The sequence below is a fragment of the Crinia signifera genome, chromosome 11 (assembly GCF_055691185.1).
Source record: "Crinia signifera chromosome 11, ASM5569118v1, whole genome shotgun sequence".
In the NCBI taxonomy this organism is placed as follows: Eukaryota; Metazoa; Chordata; class Amphibia; order Anura; family Myobatrachidae; genus Crinia; species Crinia signifera.
In genome coordinates this window covers 107,966,707-107,990,550 of record NC_139227.1, presented here as the reverse complement: position 1 = coordinate 107,990,550, position 23,844 = coordinate 107,966,707, and the positions used below count along the sequence as shown (strand labels likewise).

The 23,844-nt window shown below is 41.4% G+C and overlaps 1 protein-coding gene across 2 annotated transcripts in view; it reads right to left on the bottom strand.

Moving 5' to 3' along the window:
- Positions 1–23,844, bottom strand: part of LUZP2 (leucine zipper protein 2) — a 538,553-nt gene that overhangs the window by 79,117 nt on the left and 435,592 nt on the right. For both annotated transcript variants that reach the window (XM_083164175.1, XM_083164176.1), the window contains exons 8-9: positions 14,185–14,259; positions 12,877–13,026 (exon numbers count right to left, since the gene is read on the bottom strand). In XM_083164175.1, coding sequence (XP_083020301.1) covers positions 12,877–13,026; positions 14,185–14,259 — 225 coding nt within the window. The remainder of the gene's footprint in view (positions 1–12,876; positions 13,027–14,184; positions 14,260–23,844) is intronic.

The following is a 23,844-nucleotide window of genomic DNA, read 5'->3' as shown; positions in this document are numbered from 1 at the left end:
AACCAGCCAATCAGCACTTAACTGCCATGTCACAGGCTATGTTTGAAAAATGTAAACTGTCGGTACTTTTTTTTTGTATGTTTGAAAAATGATAGGTAAGAGCTGACTGGTTGGAGGTTCATCACTCTCCATTTTATCACTTCTCAAGACTTAATACATCCCACCCATAATATATTGCCTGTACTGGCTGATAAAGCTTAATTTGCTATGCTGTTTAATGTTTTTAAACTTTTTGTTTAAAGTAAAACAATTGAATTTAATATAATTATATCACAATTCACTGAATTCCCTGTTTCCATGGTTAAATATTAAAATCCTATACAAAGTGGCAATTTAAGCTCAAACAAGTTTGATCATGTTCAAACGAGGTCAAACATGGTCGAACCTGTTAACCTTGGTTGAGTTTAGCTCAAGTTGTTAAGTCTACTGTACTGTAGTTACTGTGCTGTTATTAAAGTTTAAGCTTTTTTTTTTTTTTTTTTTTGAACCAGATAAATAACTACATTGACCCGTACACTGGTTGACATGGGATGGGTGCATTCTCCACCTCTTGTAGAGCAGCTAAAAATCCCACAATGCTGAATAAAGAGCCAAATGTAATACCCTGCAATTTGTGTCAGGAATTAGCCATGAGAATTAAAGCAGCAAGTCCTTCAGAGGCAAAATCAACCTGTTCTAGGTTATTGATCACACTTCTGCACTCAGCATCAGTACATACAGTAATACCCATTGTTAAATTCCACTGATATAAACCCCTGCATTTCCTCTGTGTTCCTGCATTTCCCCGTTACCAATAAAACCCTCAATTTGGTTAAGGACTCTCTGTGTTCTGTTACCTTCACATATGTTATGCACCTGTTATGCACACATCCCAATAGGCTACATGTAGGGATGTTAATCCCAGGACATTTATTTAATTGCCGGGATTTAGGATTGAAACATGCTTGATCCCGAGATTCTCAGGACCCCAGGATTTGCCTCCCTAATAAAAAAAAATATCCTTCCAGCCCCCCCCCCCCCCCTTCCCCCCCCCCCCACACACACACAAATGTACTCATGTGGCAGGCAGGCAGTGTGGAGTGTGGTCCGAGAGCAGTGTGGCGAGTGCTTGGGTGTGGCCAGCGGGCTGTTAAGTATTAAGTATAAATTGGCACCAGGCACAGGGTTTACAGCAAACTAAGATATCAGAATGCTCTAACAAGTCTAGAAGGTAGATACAGTACAAGTAGATTCTGAACAGACTAATAAAATGAATAAATACTTAAGTACAGTACTGCACAGAGTCTTAGACTACAGTTGATTAACACAAGGGCCCAGATTATAAATGGAACAGAAGATCAAAGCCTTAGACAGGACAAACCAGCGAAGAATGCACAAAGGCACAGAATAAAAAGAATAAATAGAGAAAGTATATTCTTATGAGAAACAGAATTAGCTAGAGACAAGAACTATGTCATAAATTTCATCAGTAAGGCTCCAGAGTAAAAGCAAGCCTAGTACAGGCAGGAGACCAGCTGCAAATGAAATACAACAGACATCGCTAGTAGAAAATAAATTCAAACTACAGAATAACAAATGGATTAAAGAAAACAAGTCTATTGAGAACATTTCAAAGCAACAATCGTAATTATAAAAGTGGGAACAGAGGCATGCCAAAGCTCCTGCTTCAGTAGCACTGAATTTAAAAAGTAGACAGTGGTATATATGCTCTGGGCCAAATTCAAGACAAAGAAGTTACAATATGGGGATGACAGATGGTGTAATGGTTAGCATTACTGCCTCACAGTGCTGAGGTCATGGGTTCTATTCCCACCATGTGTTATATATACGGGGCAGTACGGACAGTGTAATGGTCAGCATTACTGCCTCACAGTGCTGAGGTCATGGGTTCTATCCCCACCATGTGTTATATATACGGGGCAGTACGGACGGTGTAATGGTTATATTACTGACTGTGTAATGGTTACATTACTGCCTCACAGCACTGAGGGCATGGGTTCTATCCCCACCATGTGTTATATATACGGGGCAGTACGGATGGTGTAATGGTTACATTACTGCCTCACAGCGCTGAGATCATGGGTTCTATCCCCACCATGTGTTATATATACGGGGCAGTACGGATGGTGTAATGGTTAGCAATACTACCTCACAGCGCTGAGATCATGGGTTCGATACCCAACATGGCCCTAACTTTGCAGCGTTTGTATATTCCCCCGTGTTTGCGTGGGCTTACTTTGGGTACTCCCACATTCCAAAAAATATACTGGTAGGTCAATTGGCTTCCAACAAAAATGAACCATAGAATGTTTACATGTGGTAGGGAATATAGATAGTAAGCTCCACTGGGGCAGGGACTGATGTGAATGTTCAACTATATGTAAAGTGCTGCAGAATATGTGTGCGCTATATAAGAAACTGTTAATAAATAAATAAATAAATAAATTAATGCAATACATGTTTATTAATATAGGGGGTTATTCAGACCTGGTCACTGCAGAGCCCAGCGATCAGATACTTGCCACTCAGACAGGGTATAACCCGCCCTGTGCAAGTCACAATGATTTCCGAAAATGTCGCTGGCCAGTTGCAACTCACTCACCACCGAGGGATTTTCCCAGTCTGTGCAAGTGTGCACAACTCTGACCCTTCCACAACTCTGCGACAGAGACAGACTGATCGAGTCTGGAGCTGCCATCATGCACCCTCACTGAAAACTTTTGGGTAAGCCGGCATTTTTCTTGACATTCCCAGAAAACACCCACAAATTCTGGCTTCCTGCCAGTCAAGGTGCAAGCAGATTGAAAAGAAAGTAATGGCTAATTTCTGTTGCTGTTTGGCCTTGCGCATGCTCACTAAGATCCAAATGTATGCACAGTTGCTCGATAATCGACAGTCTTGCCAATTTGCACAATAGTGATCAGGACTTAGGGCGGGATGCACTAAGCAAAAAATGCGGTAAAAAAACAGTTATTCAAAAATATCAACGGACATTGCAACAACACATACAGGTTACATTGAAGCGGGGTAGTTAATGACCCTTTCAGAATTACTCACCATAAGACCATCTTTGACTGTTAATAACTTTGTTTTGACTTAGATCATTGGTTTATTCGTTCTTATATTTAGAAAGACCGACAAAACCAGATTATCTCCTCGCAAACTGTTATAAATTCAGCATCTGATAAATTCCCAATGTTAATGTCATATAAAGCAGAACCATCTCTGACTGTGGAAACCTTACAGTCTGCTCGCTGGCTCAGCTCTGATGAAACCAGTGTGAACCATTTGGGAGACCTTGTCTTCCTCCTTCACAACATCTGGTATAAATAATGTTAGAGTTACTGTAGCATGGAGTCACGGAAAAGTGACTGTGGTGCTTAAAATGTTTAAAAGACTAAATAATAATAAAACAATGCAGAAATCCCAGACATCAGCAAGTTTGCTAAATGAAACTTGCCCTTATTGAAATATTCCTACTAGTGTATCGCACTGCATCGGATGGCATGTTTTCGTGCCGTGCGATGTGATGTCACTCGTTATTTTTATTCACTGAACCCTGGCCGCGGATCGCATTGCGATCGCATGAGATTTTGCGTGCGATGTGATTTAGCACAACACCCCAGTATACACGTCTATGCGATGCAATGGGATTTAGCAAACCCCCACTATCCACATCACCCTGGAGCGTGGAGAGCGCAGCGAGCCCCATGAGGGGACGCGGAACACATCCTTCCAACCTTTTCATACCCCCACTATCTATGTCAGCGTGGAATTGATTTTATAAATGTGGTGAGTGCAGCGAGCCACCGAGCTCGAAGCGTGGCGAGCGGACATGGGACACATGTAAAGTAATCCGCGTCACCTCGCTGCGCTCGCCACGCTTCGGGCTCGGTGGCTTAGTGTGCTCGCCACATTTTATAATAATCAGCTCCACGCCGATGTGGATAGTGGGGGTATGAAAAGGTCGGGAGGGCGCGTTCCACGTCCGCTCACCACACTTCGAGGTGACGTGGATAGTGGGGTTGTGCTAAATCCCATTGCATCACATAGACGTGTATACTGGGGGTGTTGTGCTAAATTGCATCGCATGCAAAATCGCATGTGATCGCATGCAATTTTGCGTGTAATGCGATCCACGGCCAGAGTGCAGTGAATAAATTAACTAGTGAGATCGCATCGCACGGCACGAAAACGTACCATGCGATGCAATGCAATTTAAGTAAATAGCTTAGTGGGCGCCCTGCAAATACACAAGTACTGAATAATCAGATCACTTTAACATCTGAAATTAAAGACAACCAGAGAGTAAGGTACAGAATTTGTATTTAAAGTATTCCACCTTGCCAGTAGTAAAGTAATATTAAAAAATAATATTAAAAGAAAAATTGCATTTTGAAGTTTTACTATATTCAACCACAAGGTTCCTTAAAGCAAAAATTAATTTGAATGAACCGAATGTAAACGCTACATTTCACAGAAAGAACCTTTTGCGGCTGGATCAGGAGTACTTTGATGTAATGAAATGTATGTGTTAAGTGCAAGTTCTGGTCCCTGTTTTTGTGTCTTATGAAAAAAGACAGCATTCATGAGCAAAGATGAGAGATCTTCCACTGGGTATAAAAAATAAAAAATAAATCACACAAACAAATGAATGCCTTATGGTAGGAAATTAGAAACTTAATTTAGGTACATGTAATGTAGCTGCAAATGAAAAAATTAACTATTATTCCAATATATTATTGATTTATTTTTTATATCTCTTCATGAAAGTGATAGTTGTGTGATGCACAGGTAGTTGACTATATGGGATATTTATAACAGTAATAAGGGTACTCTTTACCTAGAACGAGGTAAAAAATCGCGGCCATCGCATGCACATAAAAAACCGTGTGCGACGCGATGCCCGCGATTTTCCCATAGGGATCAATGTTAAAAGTGAGATTGGACGCGATTTTAGTGTTAAATGCCTCAATGCCCGCGATTTTTACATAGGAAACAATGTTAAATGGGCCACAGAGCCCTAATAGTCCCCCTGAAGTCTTAAATGGCCCCCACAATTTTTAACGCCACTCCACGATCAACGTGAACCCGAAGCGTGGCGAGCGCAGCGAGCCCGCGAGGGGTGGCGGTACGCGTCCTCCGACCTTTTCATACCCCCACTATCCACGTCGGCGTGGAGTTGAGAATAGAATAGTGTGGCGAGCGCAGCGAGCCACCGAGCCCGAAGCGTGGTGAGCGCATCGAGCCCCGCGAGGGGACGCGGATACCTGTGAAGCCCGCGAAGGGACGCGTTTACCTGTGAAGGTATCCGCGTCCCCTCGCCGGGCTCGATGTGCTCGCCACGCTTCGGGCTCGGTGGCTCGCTGCGCTCGCCACACTATTCTATTCTCAACTCCACGCCGACGTGGATAGTGGGGGTATGAAAAGGTCGGAGGACGCGTACCGCCGCCCCTCGCGGGCTCGCTGCGCTCACCACGCTTCGGGTTGACGTTGATTGTGGGGTGGCGTTAACAATTGTGGGGGCCATTTCAGACTTTAGGGTGACTATTTGGGCTCTGTGGCCCATTTAACATTGTTTCCTATGGAAAAATTGCGGGCATTGAGGCATTGAACACTAAAATCGCGTCCAATCTCACTTTTAACATTGATCCCTATGGGAAATCGTGGCCATCGTGGGCATCGCATCGCACCCGTTTTTTAGTGCATACGATGGTTGCGATGGGCGCCGTTCTAGGTAAAGAGTACCGTAATAAGGTATTAGGTGGAGTGACTGCAGGGCAGGTGACAGGGGGGGTCAAGGGGGACACTCGTACTGGGGCCCGAATGGTTGAGGGTCCACAAAGCTTTGAGGGACTCAGGGGCTGCAAGCATGGCTGACTAGTTACCTGTCTGGCTACCCATACTAATGAGTTTAGTGACATCATGCAATGCACCAAACCACACCACGCACAATGCTGTGCCCTCCCATCTGCCCTTCCCTATTATATTGCATAGTGAATATTAATTATCTGTTTATTTCTAATAATAAAAAAATACATTAAATATGCAATGTAATGAAAATCCACATGCTGTGTTGGGGGGACCCAGAGATATCTGTGTTCCGGGCCCCAAGATTTCTATTGCCAGCCCTGAGTGACTGAATAGGTACAAGGAGTGACTATGTACAGTATAAGTTGCTCCTCATGAACTCTATCGTGCCTCCATGTACCCCAGTCCACCATCCAACTGCTTACCTCCATACCTTAGTATGTAAGTTATTATAGATCCCTGATCCATTTGTTCTCCCTCTATCATAGGCAGCAAGTGCTCCACTTCCTTGTCTCCTTCTCCACTCCACTTACGCTGACCCTTTAGGACACCTATGATTTACACATGGCTCACTAAAACCAGGCTTGAATTAAGAAACCAACCTAGGAGCTTAATGTTTTCATTGATAGAAACAGGACATTTAGGACAGGAATCTTCTGTGGCAGAGCAAGAAATAACTATCAATGTTCTGTGCCCCAAATTAACTGGGATGGTGTGGTATAAAATCAATAACTGATCTTGCTTTAAACCTAATCAACGCAATCATTTGTAAGATTTCTGGAATAATACCTTTAAAGCTTTACTCTTGACCAACCTATTCAGTAAGAAATCAGAAGGTACTCTTTACCTAGAACGGCGCCCACGATGTCCATCGCGGGTAAAAAATCGCGGGCATCGCATGCACTAAAAAAACGGGTGCGACGCGATGCCCGCGATTTTCCCATAGGGATCAATGTTAAAAGTGTGATTGGACGCGATTTTAGTGTTAAATGCCTCAATGCCCGCGATTTTTCCATAGGAAACAATGTTAAATGGGCCACAGAGCCCTAATAGTCCCCCTGAAGTCTTAAATGGCCCCCACAATTTTTAACGCCACCCCACGATCAACGTGAACCCGAAGCGTGGCGAGCGTGGCGAGCGCAGGAAGGCGTCCTCAGACCTTTTCATACCCCCACTATCCACGTCGGCGTGGAGTTGAGAATAGAATAGTGTGGCGAGCGCAGCAAGCCACCGAGCCCGAAGCGTGGCGAGCGCAGCGAGCCCCGCGAGGGGACGCGGATACCTGTGAAGCCCGCGAAGGGACGCGTTTACCTGTGAAGGTATCCGTGTCCCCTCGCCACGCTTCGGGCTCGGTGGCTCGCTGCGCTCGCCACACTATTCTATTCTCAACTCCACGCCGACGTGGATAGTGGGGGTATGAAAAGGTCGGAGGACGCGTACCGACGCCCCTCGCGGGCTCGCTGTGCTCGCCATGCTTCGGGTTGACGTTGATCGTGGGGTGGCGTTAACAATTGTGGGGGCCATTTCTGACTTTAGGGTGACTATTTGGGCTCTGTGGCCCATTTAACATTGTTTCCTATGGAAAAATCGCGGCCATTGAGCAATTGAACACTAAAATCGCGTCCAATCACACTTTTAACATTTATCCCTATGGGAAATCGCGGCCATCGCAGCCATCGCATCGCACCCGTTTTTTAATGCATGCGATGGTCGCGATGGTCGCGATGGGCGCCGTTCTAGGTAAAGAGTACCAATCAGAAAATCAGAATCAGTATGCAAGAAATGTTGTTGATATATTGTATATAAAGGTGAAAACTATATATTTTTCCTTTGCGATGTCTCTTGGGCCCCATACATCAGCAATCACAATTAATGGTTTTCCAGATCCAGTAATTTTTTGGCCAGATAAATGGTTTCTACAATCTATTTGACTTGCCCACACATTACAGATTTATTTCAGTGATCGACAGATTTTTCCCATCTAAAGATTGCACCTTCATATCTGGATATTGCCCATACATCACCTCAATCGATTGTCATTTCAGATGTTACTTCTTTTCATAATGTAAATAGAAGAAGAAGACGAAACGGGAATGCTCACACATATAAAAAACAACCGCAGATAATACCAGATTATTAAACATGTTTAAAAATCTGATTCAGCAATCGATTGGCCATCCCGATCAATTTTTGATCTGGATCGCCAAAAGACGGAGCCCACACATTAAAGATTAATTGTGACAATCATCTCCAGATCTGAGGATTGTCACAATTAATTGATGATGTATGGGGCCCATTAGAATGCAAGAAAAATCAACAAAAATATATTTTAAAATTATAATGTCAAAGAAGCTGGACTAAACTGAGACTCTATCACAACCTTTATTAGTGACCAGATCTAGGCATTAATCCAGTCAAATATTTAACAGGAAAAAAGTATTATTTGAAATATTTTATATTTTTCAAAGTGCTTAATCTTTACAGAATAAAGATTGAATTTCCTTCAGGGAATTGTTTAGGCTGTTTCGATTGAGGACACACTATACCTGTATGCTTAACTTTACTTATGGAAATAAATGGAACAGTACCACAAAATTTAGTTCCAACTATAACAATTCAGCTCATGCTATCCAGTGTACATGAAAATGAATATTAATACTAATTGTGTCATTTATATTTAGAATAATGGTCCTGGCTTTTAATATATCAACTACTAGAAGTTTAAGACATTTTTTTGCCACATGAATACTTTTAGAAAACAAAAACAGAACAATATTAAAAGGTATGCAAAATTACAAAATCATCTTAAATCGTGTTAACTTAAAAACTTTGACGTATATAAATTTAAATGCAAAACAAAATTTACTGATGACTTATTACTGTAATATCAAACAGCTTCAAATTACTTTAATTATATGGATTCCTAGACTAGATCATCAAGTCTTAAAACAAATATTTCTATGAAAATTCTTAATGTCCAATATCTAGATCAAAACTTGAAATTTGTCAAAAGCAAGGTTCAAACAACACATAAATATAAGCAAAGTTTGGCATTTCAATAGCTGAAAAAGCTACAAGAAATTGACATTTTAGAAAAAATCTAATCACACAACTAAAAAATTGTGCTCTAGAACTTCATAAAACTGAATTAGATCCAATGTCTGGCTGTTAATTAAATTGAGGGGACAAATATTGAATGATAGTTGAACAAGGTTAGATAGTAATAATACTATAAATATTCTCTGTGATAACATGATTTTAAATGTTGTAATCAAGTGTAAGAAATCAAGAAACATTTAAGGATTTGCTTACATCTCTAATAAAAAGGAACTAAAACATGTGGCTCACTGTGGTTGTAGGAATTATGGGCTTTATTCTGGATATCTGGATATGCGCAGTGGAGTCTAAGCACTTTAGTGCTCAGACTCCACAAAGCTGCAATGCAGAAATTGATGAAAAAATGGAATATCGATTTGATTTGAATTCAGTTTAATTTAATACCCGTTTAAAATTGAATACAAAATTGAAAATTAGTAAATTTAACCCTAGAACTTCTTGTGATCTTTGCCAAGAGTAAATTCTGTACATCAAATCAACACTGAGATTGAAACCATCTTATTCATCATGGTTTTTTGTGAAGTGATAAAGTGGGTGATGATAACGCACAAGCCAATCAGTTCCTAACTGTAAAAATACTGTACAAGCTGGATTTGATAAATGATAGTGTTAGGAGTCATCACCTATGACTCCTATCTTTCTGCCTGGCATGGGATTATTCCAGCCTGTGTGTGTGTGTGTTACTCGCTGGTGGCCTCCAGTGGTCAGCCTGGGCCATTGCAGCTCACTCCCAGTGGTGTGTTATTAGGACTCAGGTGTGTCTTAATTAGGCTGCTAGCTTGCAGAGCTCACCTGCAGGCAATGTGTGATTATCACCTCCTTGTGCTCACTATATAAACCCTCTGGTCCCTCACTCCCTTGCCAGTTATACTGTCTTGTCAAGCCGTGTGCAAGCCTGTAGTTCAGAGCTCCCAGCCAGAGTCCTGTTTGCTACCTTTGCTGTCCCAGATTGGTGGACCCTGCGCAGCAGCCCTTGGCGTTCCTGGTTCCTGAATCCTCCAGTGTCTCGCAGTGTTGGTTCCTGCATCCTGCCCTGCTGCAGATAAGTGTCCATTGGACTTTTGCATTGGATTCCTCCTGTCTCCTGGTTTCCCTAACACCAGCCTGGGTGTCTGCATTGTGGGGCTTGTCCCTCGCAGTGCAGGATACTACAGTTGAGGATTATTATTATTGCATACTATCTTCTGAGCATTGTTGCCATTGTTTATTATTGTTTATTCATACCATCTTCTGAGCATTGTTGCCATTGTGTATATATACCACCGTCACGCATTGTTGCGTCCAGCCATAGATTACCTTGTCTTGTCACCTGTGGGAGCATTCCCAATCTCCCTGTATAGTCACCCCCTTGGTCGTCCGGGGGGCCCTTGCCTTGTGTGGGCTTTAGTTAGCTGTCCCCTTGCTCTCCTCTGGCCTTGGTGGTCGTGTTGTCTCTCTCAAGACCAGGTGGCATCGGGGTTGGAGCTGGACTAACCGGCTCCTTTGGATGCGGCTATTACTGGTGAAGCCTAGTTACGCACACGTCCGCCAACCCCAGCTCGAGGCAACGGAGGTAGGGCAGTCGAGGTTGCCCCCCGGATCCTTACAGATAGGTGCATATTAGCTGCTGCATTATCACTGGCCATTTTATCACTTCACCAGGTGTAATAAATCGGACCCTGAGTTCCTAATCAACACCTGGTAAGATCTGTCAATGATGCACCCATATCTGGGTTTTGAAGCAAAGCACATTGATAATGGCACTGTTTGAGATGATTGATATTTTGAAACCAGGTTTCTTTTTAGGTTCATACCCAATGTTTGATTAAACAGAAAATGTCAGTCTCACTCACTTGCTTTATATTAACAGTAAAGGCAATGTTCTCTTTTCTTACTGTCACGGCACAGGAATAAGAAAGACATGTCTGAGGCAGCGTTGAACTTGGCTTTCATGCTTTAGTTACCGAATCAACACGTTCGTGTTCTGTCTGGAATCTCTTACAATTTTATATTACCTCTGGCACTGCTCTTTTATCAATTGAGTTTCAAAAACAATAAAGAACATAAATAACTTCAATAGTAATCACCGATGCTCCCTAACAACTGGTTTTCAAAAAAATCAAGGGTAAAATATTACTCTTCTCTAAATCAAAGTATAATACATCTTAAAAAGTTGTTACATGATTTAACACAGGATTTAAAAAAAAATGTGAACTGAAATTTTTTCACTACTGAAGGGTTTATTTAGTAAGGTCAATTTTTATCATAATCGATGTTGGGTTTCCAGGGCTAAAATATATGTTTACTAACAGATGATTTTTCTTTTACAAAAATTTTCAACATCGATTATGATAGATTTAAATCGTTCTAACATTGATCAAAATCAACCCTTGGTAAATGTCCCCATTAGGGAGGAATGCAATTAGCCATGGTAATTTACCATGGCTAATTGATCTACTGGGCTAAGGTCCCAAACAGGATCTCCAGCAAGTGTCTTTTTTTGCGTCCATGGTCACGAAAACAATTACATCCAGTAATTTATTCCTGATCTTATGTGTTTTCACACAAAATAATTGTGTTAACAAATTTGCTGTGAACTCCCATTTTTAATGAACAAAAAATTAGTTACTGTGGGCCAATTGAAGTCTCCTCTTAATGTAAAAATAACTCAGGTTAAAGATAACAAGATCTACTACCCCACTAGCGTTATCTGTGCAATGAATAGAAAAACATATTTTTAAGATGAGCGTAACCATTGTCATTACACTCTTTTGTCTCCAATTTTTGATCAGCTCCTCCTTAGTGTGTCCACAATTTTCAAAGAATTGAACTAACTTATTAGGGTGCCCCATTGATGCTGAGTCTGCCGGCCTGTTGGAGTGGTCCAGGCCAGTTGCTAATTAGAGGGTGTAGTGCACAGTGTTTTTTTTATCGGACTTACTGTATCTGCACTTGCGTAATTTTACCATGCTCCCTCAGTACATGGGCTCAGTGAATATCTAAATAAACCTGGGGGAGGGAGCCATTAGTAAAAAAAACAATAAAGGGTACTTGTTTCCTAGAATGGCGCCCATCGCGGGCATCGCATGTACATCGCATGCCATTATAATGGCATGCGATGCGACCGATGCGATGTCCGCGATTTTACATAGAAATGCATATGTAAATTGCGTCGGTCACATCGCATGCGGCCAAAAAATCGCATGCGATGCGACAAACGCGATTACAGATTTTACATAGGGAACAATGTTAAATGGCCCAATTGACCCGATTTTACATAGGGAACAATGTTAAATGGCCCACAGACCCCAAATAGCCACCCTGAAGTGTGAAATGGCCCCCCCAATTGTTAACACCACCCCACGATCAACGTCAACCCGAAGCGTGGCGAGCGCAGCGAGCCCGCGAGGGGCGGTTGTATGCGTCCTCAGACCTTTTCATACCCCCACTATCCACGTCGGCGTGGAGTTGAGAATAGAAAGTGTGGCGAGCGCAGCGAGCCACCGAGCCCGAAGCGTGGCGAGCGTAACGAGCCCCGCAAGGGGACGCGGAATACGAGCCCGAAGCGTGGCGAGCGCACGCGAAATACATGTTAAGTAATCCGTGTCCGCTCGCCACGCTTCGGGAGCGTGTTACGCGTCCCCTCGCGGGCCTTGCTACGCTCGCCACGCTTCGGGCTTGGTGGCTCGCTGCGCTCGCCACACTTTATATTCTCAACTCCACGCCGACGTGGATAGTGGGGGTATGAAAAGGTTGGAGGACGCGTACCGTATTCTGTCTCCTTCATTACTGTACATCCAACTACTGGAATAGGAAAATAACTGAGGTCAATCTGCACCATCCAACAAAACACTGCAGAGGTTGTAGTTCAACTGACTATGGAGCTACATGTTGCTGAACCCCAATCCAGTTGTTTTTGACAATGTACAATTTATATTTCTAAAACTGTATACAAAAAATAAATCGTACCTCTGTGTTAGAGTTCTCCAATGTCACTCTAGAAGACATCGGCATCTCTCTTCTCTTCGATGAGATTACATTTACAGCAGGTGGTTGATTGTGTAATACTGAAGTTAGGCAGAGTTGCACAGTCTCTTTCAGAGCTTTCAATTGAGATTCCTGGTGTAAAGCAAAGTTCAGTTATTTTTTGTTAGATGTAGCAAAAGATAAGGTGAGATTACTGCATTAAAGTGGGTGGCAGAAATTGTACACCGCTACCTCGTATATTGGTAAACAAGTGGACTTTTACCCATTGGGATGTCTTAGTCAACTTACATGTGATATTGCATATATTTAAAAAGTTTTGGGATTTGTATTGTCAAAATGCAAGAAAATTACATATTTTATTTTGATGTGTCCCTGGGAAATTTTGGAGGTTCAAACTTCTTTACTTTATTATAAAGAATAGATTTTGAAGCATGGGAAAAAGTGTGCCTACTACAAGTCATTTTAATAGATTGCAAGACTTTTACAACTCCCCAAGTCGGAAAGCAGGTATTGGTGTCAGGAAGGGTGTTGTCTAGGGTGCCGGGAAACCATACAGTGGTCCTAAGAGCAAGTGTGCCCTGATAATGATGCCAGCTATAACGTCAAGTATTGATAAATGCAATTGTGCATTTGGTAAAGTCGCAACATCATACCCGCTTACTCTCCTGGATCCTGCAGGAGACACCCAATTTTTAGGGCATTCCCTCACAGCCTTGTATCCCACCCTCTTCCTACTCAAGTGTGCAGAATCTGGAGATGAATAGAGGAAACCAGGGGTTCCCAAAGAGGGGGGTGGACTTACGGTAGTGCATTTGTATGAAAATACATTATTGTGGCCCAGCTGCTATGCAAATACTGTACGTGGCAATCATGGAAAATTTCCCTAGTTAGTGAGTGGGGTCTAGTGATACAGCTAGCCGGCTTTATCCCCATCACCTCCTATCTGCATCTCCACCCCGGCTTCCTACAAGATAATGTATAAGAGCAGCCAACTTGACATGATGTCATCTCTTTGAGTGCCAGGTAAATTTGTCGAAATAGGTGTGTAAATGGCCAAGCAAACATTTTTATTCATCATAATGACCTGTAATGTTTACCTTACATAAGAAATATAATGTTTTTTTTTTACACAACATTTTTTATTTGAATTTATATAACACATGTGATTGACGCTGGCAGACATTTTGCACAACTCTCACAGAGATGTTGGCATTCAAATGGTTAAACACACAAACTTAAGTTGGTAATATCAGTAAAATATATATACATATAGTAATATCAAGCCCTTACATTATCAAGTGATGCCTTTTCCATTTCTTTTTTTGCCACGGTTAACTTCTGCTCCAGGTCTGTTAGCTGTTGTGCCTGCAAAACACAAGTGGAGGAGAACCTGAGACAAGCTCAATGTCAGGAGACAGAAACGGAATTAGATATCATTGGACTGTAATGCAAATGGCTGTGCAACTCGTAAACATGTATAGCCGTTTATAATGTGCTATTTAATTAACTAATTAGGAACTCACAGATGGTGGCTCAAAATCATGCCTGCTTCTTTCTCTAGGAAAGTCTATTAAAATGATTTGTATTCTCATAAGTAAACATCTTAAAGCTTCGCATTTCCAACTATACACACATCATCTTCAGGGAGAACCTGCTCACATAGATGCTGCATTGTCAGGGACACACAATATGAAGATCATTCATGTTTTATTCATTCATAGTTCTTCAGCAATGTATATGTATGTGTCATTTTATTTATACACCGTTAACAATTGATGAAGAGTTTCCAAAGTGGGTGGAATTGAAGAAATTGTCTGGAAAAGAAATATTGTTTACAAGCAGAATTTGTCTATGAATTGTTACAAAATAAACAGAAATAAATTATTTTGTGGAGTTAATGTGTCGTCTGAACATAAAGCTTTCCAGACAGTAACGGTGACAGTTCCGCCACCGGTTTAAAATATACAGTATATATATATATATATATATATATATATATATATATATATATAAATATAACTATATACAGACAGCAACTATGACAGCGCCATACAGAATAATGGGGCAGATGTATTAAGCCTGGTGAAGTGAAGTGAAAAGTGGAAGGCGATAACGCACCAGCCTGTTAAGATACATACTGGGTTTGACAGTTAGGAGCTGATTTGCTGCTGCATTACTTTCCACTTTATCACTTCACCAGGCTCAATTGGCGTCATGTGGGCGGCACCAAAAGAAATGTAGGCAGGGCCAACACCAAAATAGGCAAGATTAATCCATATATCTGTGTGGTAGCTGTTGGATTCAATGCACTCTGCAGTTTAACAGCCCCAGACCTTTAAACTGCTGTGACAAACCTTCACATTTCAAATAATACACCACCTCCCCCCCCCACACTGAGACAAATAGATCATAAACATAATCCCCCTCCCCCAGTGCAGCCCAGAAACACCACATAAATTGGTACACCGCAAGATAGCACCCAATGCCCCTTTAACAGATGTCACAATGAATATAGATTGGCACCAGACTTAGATGAGTACTTGCAATGTTGGGAACTTTGTAAACAAGCAAAGGTTGCTTGTGTGGGAGACAGAAGGGGGACACGGCCAAAACTCTTGATAGGTGGCCTCATAGGTGTGTCGGACTCCCAGGAAACTTCACTGTAAGGTTTATGGCCCATTCACCCCTGCTTAATACATCTGCCCCAATATGATCTATTGTCTTCTAAATGTAGACTTATAGACCTGATTCTGATCCTGGCACAGTGGCTCAATGTAAGCAATGGACTGATGTGCTGGATCGGAACTGTACTGTATGTACAGTATGGTCCGGTGTCTTCAAGCACTGTATAGCTGCAGACATCTGCTGGGGGTCCCCTATATGACCCCTGAAGCATTCGGGAACTTTGGGAGCACCATCTAATAATTATCCCCCTGCAAGTTTGCAGGAGAATCTTCCTATATTGTTCCATATATGATCCCTGGAGCATTTGGGAACTTTGGGAGCACCATCTTCTAATTATCCCCCTGCACGTTTGGAGGAGAATCTTCCTATATTGTTTGATATTACTATATGAGTGTGGCCATGCTCTGGGGAAAATACCAGAGCTATTTTTCTATGCTGCATGGGGAATGGCTGTGCCCCCTGGGAGGGCTTCATCAGAGATCATCACTTTTGCTTAGTCTTTACCCATAAAAAGGAATGGAACCCAGTGCAACCCCCACCCCCTTCCCCCATTGTCAACACTGTATATATATATGTGTCCACAGTTTTAGGCTAGTTTTGGTTATTTGAGTTACTATTTTCTCCCTCTTAATTTAAACAAATTTGTCCATTCTCCTCTATCCTTGGTCTCAAAAATAAATAAACCTCTTGACTATTTGTAGATGCGCTCTGAATTGTGTTGTTGAAATGTGATGGCTGATAATAGCTTTAGAGTTAAAAAATAATATTCAACCATATATTATTGAGCATGATACGTAATATAAGTCCTTCATAGAGACAAGCTAAGCACTTGTATCATTGCTTACAATTAAGGATAAGAACTTGTCAATTCTAAAAATATCTTCAAAATATTTACCTCTTTCAAAATGTGTATCGAATGCTTACAAAAGGGGGTTATCGGAGTGCGCTAGAGTGAGTACCACTTAGCCAATACAATCTGATGTACCTGTCTGCAGAGGAGAATAGTGACTGTTACTGGGGATATCCAGCAGCATTAGAGCATCTGCCGGCAGTTTGTTTAGGACATATCTATTGTGGGATCGTGGTTGATATATGTTAAGACACTGGTGGACTAAACCAGTTTGACCTTATCTTTTGAGTAGGTGAAATACACCCAAGGACTTTTCTTAGCCATGGTTATCACTACTTACAAATCCTAAAGATATTTTTTCTAAGTGGATACCCGTAAAGGGCTAATTATACACACACGGAAGAAAGTCTGTAGATATTTTACAGTGTAAAAACACTGACCCTACATCTACCTGTTGAGATTTTATGTATACTTTATTGCTTTACCCCTGACGAAGTCCTGTGCGACGAAACGCGTTGGTTTTTATGAATAAAGGATCGTATTTCCTAAAAGGAGTTTCCTTCTCATTTCAAAAACGGATGAAAGAACTGTTCTGTAAAAAGTCTGAAAAGAATTCCAACTATTTGGACTAATTGTGTATTGGCTAAGTGGTACTCACTCTAGCGCACTCCGATAACCCCCTTTTGTATCTCTGTACACCCCAGGCTCTCACTAACAGGAGAACTTTATCGGAGGAGCTGCTGTCTTTCCAATATTAGCGCACTACGGAGGTTAACCCATTTTTTATATATATATATATATATATATATATATATATATATATATATATATATATACACATATTGTGGGAACCTCATAATGAAGAAAACAAAAGAAAAAAGAAACTCGGGTGGGGAGCATGCTAGTACCCCAATCTATTTATAGTTTTTAATGGATCTTCAGTTAGTTTTTCTTTTGATTTGCGGTATAACCATCAATCACTAGACAGCTAAAGGACCTAGGGGTCAGGATTACATAGTGATGTAAAATAGAGAATTCATCTATAATAATAGTCAGTTATGACCCCATCTTTCATAAAAAAAGAAATAAAAAAATAATATTTTAATAGTGCATATTCCCCTCAACAAAAACTTTTTTCTCTGTGAACCTCGTTATGCCCAGTTGCACTGGAAACTCAATGCATTCAACACAAACCATGTTTGTATAGATGGAGTTGGGTATGGTCAGCGGATGGCTCCAATGTGTCCTGGAGAATCGCCATCATTTAAAAAAACAACAGACTGTATAGTAGCGCTCAAATGGTATTAAAGAGTGGTGCTCTACATGTACATGGGTATCACATTGATAGATGTGCAATAAAAAAATAGACTAAAGGTCAAACCCAACTGATCAACATATAAATGGTCAACAAATTTAAAAGGTCAAGATAGAAAAAGTAGACTGTACAATAAGGTCCACAGGTTCCATAAGTGGTCAATACGCATTTTTACATTTTTTATTATTTTTTAACTAAAGGTCGAGTCTCCCATATCCGGAGATCTCGTATCCACAATATTCCAAAAAACGTGTTTTTTTAGAGTATTTTAGATTTTGTTTTACCCCCTCCTGCCCCCTTTTTCATACTTACCTAGTCCCCCGATGTCCACAGCAGCCTTCAGGAGCTTCTTAGCTGTCTTCAGCGGTCCCAGGAGTGCATTGCGTGGTTGCGCGGTCGTGCCGGTGACGTCACTGGTGTGCCTGCAAATTTGCACAATCCACTACTGGGATCGCTAAAGAAGATCCTGAAGGCTGCCATGGATGCCGTGGGATGCAGAGGACACCAGGGGATGCCATGATACCATTGCGGTACCAGGTAAGTATGTAAAAAAAAATCCCAAAACCGTAAAAATCCCTTACCTGGAATGCTGATGGTCCTGAGCATTTCAGATAAGGGATACTCAACCTGTAATAATTTTGTACAGATATTATGAAAAATACAAAATGTCTACCTTTTCCATGACAACCTTATGACCCTGTTGACCTTTTTAACCCATACTCAATTTCCAAACCATTGAACAGTTTTTGCCACCTGTGCAAATGTCAGTAGGTCTGAGGCTTCCACTAATTTACAAATGAGACAGACTGGAAGTGGTCATTGCTGACGTCACAGGCCTTCCTCAAAAACACCTAGGCACACACGCATTTTTCCAACCACGTCAGGGTTCCACCCCCAAACGCCGGCTTCCTGTCTGTAAAACTGCACAGAGATTACGTTTACGATCCAAACCCATTTTCTGTTGCTAATTCCCCTTGTGCATGCGCGATGCGTACAGTACGCATGCACAGTTGTTCAACAATCGCTTGAGTTACAAATTCTCTAATTAGTTATAGGATCTGAATCAGGCACAATATCAACAATTCATGCGTTCCATTTATTCATATTCTACATAAATATTTTTTGCTTGAACCAGTGCTAAAATAATTTCTCGTTTTTCATTAACTGAAAGTGAACATGTTTATCGTATGAGTGCAATAATCGCAAATATCAAACAAATAAGCAGGCATCCCGCTGTAGCTTACTTAAAAATGCATATTGCATTTGCAAAGTCATAAACACGCACAGTAAGCTGTCTTATCAGAACAGTCACTACTACAGAACTGTTATTAAAAATGGATTATACACCGAAAGCATGTTTGTCGATTTAATGGTGACAAGCGGCAGTGACACATTTCTTTCTTACATTACCTTTGGGGTAAGTGAAGGACAAAAGTACAAGGATATTGGACCAGATGGTTATCTGTTTTTAATCTAAAATTAAAATGAAGACTGTGCAATATATGCAAATGAAGGGTTGTATAGTATTGTAACACATCATTCTTGGAGAACACAATGCTTAGGGGCTAAAAAATTTTTTTTATCATTATTATTTTCCAACCAACATTCTCTTTTCTCTCTGCTTGTGCTGTGAAATAAAATACTGACATAATGCATAATTTAGATGCAGTTTGAATGGTTTGGCATAACATAAGATATTCCTGCTATACAATGTACTATAAATATGCAATGACAAAATTATCTGGATCAGGTGGGGACTGGGTAGGGTGAAAATAGAGAGAGAGAGAGCACTTTGTTCTATTGTCTGTTGTGCATCATTCAAAATGTACTAATTAAACAGTTTTATTCTAATCGTGCAGTATGGGGGTAATTCAGACCGCCAAACGCATGCCCCCGCCACCTAAGTCCCTGCACTTCCATGCAAGCGGATGTCTACTCACTTGCGGCTGCATAGAGGAAAAATTATTTGAGGTTCGCTCAACATCGAATGATTTTTCCTCTGTTTGTAAGCCAGGACTTATTTTTCAGATGAACGCTTTCAGACGAATTAGGGGCGGGCGCTGATTCTAAGGGGCCATCCCAGTGTTTATATGAAAGCACCCACTGTTTTTGTGGGCAAGCCCACGAAATGCTGGGTGTGCCCTTTGGAACGAACCCTGCCTCCCAACCAAGCATTAAGTACCCAGACCAATGAAAAATTTGCCCAAGGCGCTCGCTGAGGGGGTTTGAACATGTGCAGAACCACGCATGCACAGACCCCCAACTTTGGGGATGAGACAGAATTCGGACCTGTGCAAACAGGTCTGATTTGGGCACCTATGTACACATAGCCAGCAGTCACAGCTATTTCTGGTTCCGTATGAAGAACAATTAATGCGGTAATAAGTGAAATACCTTAGGGTGATATCACAAATTAACTTTTAATGTTCTTCTGACTGCGAAGGGATAGTGTTTATGGTGCTCTATCGCTTCGCTGTTGCTTGCATCGACTTCAGGACTTAAGGCGGCACTCCTGGTAAATTGTTCTGGAACGGAGCTGCTGCCTTCCCTACATGAAGAAGCCCTAGAACAAGGTGTATGGTGCAAAGGTCCCTTCGTCCAGGGGGAATCGCACTGCACAATCTGCACCCATATTCTTCAATACTTACCTCTCCTGGAGGACACTACTTGGGGTTCCACTTGCTCAGGTCTTGACATTGAAGAAAACAACTCATACTGACTTTTTCATGTTGACCTTTTGCTTGTATCATTCTTTTGTCAATGTCATCATTGTGCATCTCATTCTATTGGTGTTGACCTATTCACTGTCAAACTAGGAGTCCACATAGCTTGCTGCAGGACTGCAATCTGCTTTTTTGCCAATTTGGACCCTTACCTTGGTGGCTTTATTTTGGAGTGCCGCCTTCAGGAACTATATATATATATATATATATATATATATATATATATATATATATATATATATATATATATATATATCAAAGCTTTCCAGATCTTGGGGGTTTATTTAGACAATTATAGATTGACTGTGTGAGGCTGTCCTGTGATAAAATCCTCCAAATGTTTTTATTACTGGCCATACACACGTTGATTAGCAGGAAGTCAGCATTTGTGGATGGTAACCGGATGTTTTCTGGGAGTGTCAGGGAACGTGCAGGTGTGCCCAGACATTGAAGGGGAAGCCATGTGATGTCAGCTCCGCCACTGATAAGCCTGATTCTATCACAGCCGTCAAGTAAGTCCTGGGCTACACAAAGACTGCGCACACTGGGAAAATCTTTGATGGCGAGCGGCTTACAAAATGGACTTGCTGCTAATTGCCGATCCAGCTACTTTTTTCAAGCCGTGATAAAAAATTTGCAAGGACTGGGACAGGACTTCAGACTGGGCAACGGCTATCTAATTGCAAGGTAATTGTATGGCACTGCTAAATTGGGCCATAGCGATCAGGTCTGAAATAGGCACCTTGGTCCTGAAAGCTAATGCCATCGCTTGATCCAAAGGATGCCTTTCCGTTACTTAATGCTAGAGCATCATTGCCATTCATACAGATTTCAGCTGCCAGTTTAGAAGTGGAATGATACATGTCATTCAATGAACCCATGTAACACATCATCATTATTATTAATATTATTATTGCTACAGTACATACAAGAGTACAGCTTAGGTAGTGAGTGACTGCGATGTGAAGAAGAAAGGGTCCTAGGTTCAGCTAAAGACATGTGATTGGAGGGCACATTTGAAGGCAGGGAGGCTGGGGGAGTGTCTGGTGTGTGTGAAGGCATTCCAGAGCATAGGGGCAGCATGAGAGAAATCCTGGAATTATACATACAACATTACAAGTATACCCAAACAGTTTACATTAACTTTCCCACATTTCCACCCTTTTTGGTAAAAAATAAGATTTGCAAACATATCCATGTTTTTTTTTCTCCTGATTATCGCTGTGAACAAACTTTGTAAATTTATTTCTGAATTAATTTATACAAACCCCACAAAACTTCCAAAGTTACATCAATGATGTTATTGTTTTTTCATTTGTAAAACATCTCTCCATGGACAGTGCGACAGTATAAAGCAGTACAATGAATGAAAAGATAAACACTAGTCCCCCTGACTGGGAATGAATGCATTGTTGAAAACTGTTTCTTTAATTATAGATCACAAATATTAAACGGTCTATTACACAGTTGAAGTACAACGGAAATATTCATACAGAGAGCACCTTCAGCGGTAAACATCTTAGAAAGGAAGTTAGCAGTGTAATTATTTCGCTTTATAATGACAAATTGCCGCATTAGACAGACCAAACAACAGTTGTGACTGTGAGGTGCACTGGGAATAGTAATGAAAGGTATATTCAACCTTTTTAGTGCACAGGGCCTGTGTATTACAGCACCCTCCTTACTGTCACCTATCAAGGTCGGCAACATTTGAATGCCTTGCATGTTACTGCATAATTAGAAATAAGATCCACATTGAACTTTAGTTCAAGGATAATGCTGCTACAACTGTCTATCCAATCATAGTGCCAGTGTCTGTTTAAAAGGTTTACAACACCAGAAGCGAAGAAATGTATGGCAAATGGAGGACAAAGTAAAAATAAAAGTTGAGAACGACTGTTCCTGTAATTAGGTTTGCAGGCTGCTAGCTATTGCAGATAATGTTAGGTTAGGTCGGTAATAGTAATATAATTGCTAGTACTACTGCATTATCAAGTACAACCACAATTTGTGAAACATTAATCAGATCTAATGAAATACAGTAAATGAGAGAAATTTTTTTTCCACTGGTGTTATTCAAGGTTTATCTATGATACAGCAAATACACATGATCCTGAAAGTACAGTATGACTAAAGCACATGGCAACACACAGAGGAGGATCCATAACAAACTGACAGGGGGGGCACGGCCTGGGTGCCCCCACCCAAATCCGCCACTGGGAACACACAGTAGGGAGATTCAGTCCAGTTACAGCAATTATCTGGTACATTAATATTATAAAAATAGAAGGCATACCTCGCAGCTGTCCCGATTTTTGAGAGAGAGTTCCTATTTTTTTTATTATCCAATGTTCCACACGCGGGCAGCAGAATCCCATGGCGGGGAGGCAGTTGGGAGTCCCCCTGTCACTTTCTGTTGGCCATACCCTCACAGTGATGGAAATGAGGGCATGACTAGTGGGAGAATCATTCTGGCAAGGCCACAACCATTTAAATAGGCCACACCTTAGTCTTTCTTAGACTGGCTTGGTTTCACCACACCTGTGTCCCGACGTCCAACTTACAGAAGTTGGCAGGTATGTACAAGGTGTGATATGGCTCACAGTCAATGCCCTAGACCAACAGTCATTAGGTCAACAGCAAAAGGTGGACATGCACGAAATAAAAATTTACAAAAGGTCAAGACAAACAAAATGATGACATGGTGTCAATGTCGACACCTGAACATGTAGACCCACACACTTTACTGCTCCTAATCGGAGTCCATGTGGATGGTAAAGTATGAAAAAGTTCCCAAAATAATTCCAAAAACTAATGTCTACCTTCTCATGTGTTGACCTTTTCCGTGCCAGCTTTCTTCTTCTGTCGACCTTTTGACAGTGTCAACCTTGTGCATGTTGACCTTTTGGTGTCAACCTAGACATATTCTGCTTGCCATCCAGATACTAAACATACAGGCTATAGTGCTGTATGTACTGATCAAGAGCCTCCAGTGATGTTTCATAATTCATTGAAACTAGACTGGTTAACAAATAATGCCGACCAGAGTGGGGGACAATTCAAAATGTCATCATTTATGGAACATACTGTAAAGAGTAAGCCTCAACCAATGTCGTATGTGTATCGCCCTGTACAAGGAGCCACCTAAACTCTTATTGTATGCCAGGAAAAGGTTTTTGGATGCTGTGACCTTCGTCATTAGTAGTGTAGGCTACTGTACTGTGGGTCTGATTCAGCACCGCTTGCTAAGCAGCAGTTGTTTGCTTAACGGCTTAATGCCATCAGCCCCCCCCCCCCCCCCCCCCGAAACGAAATCCCCTTGGTGCCATGCAAGGGCATATACACAAATGCACACCCTCGCATACGGCCAAAGGGGA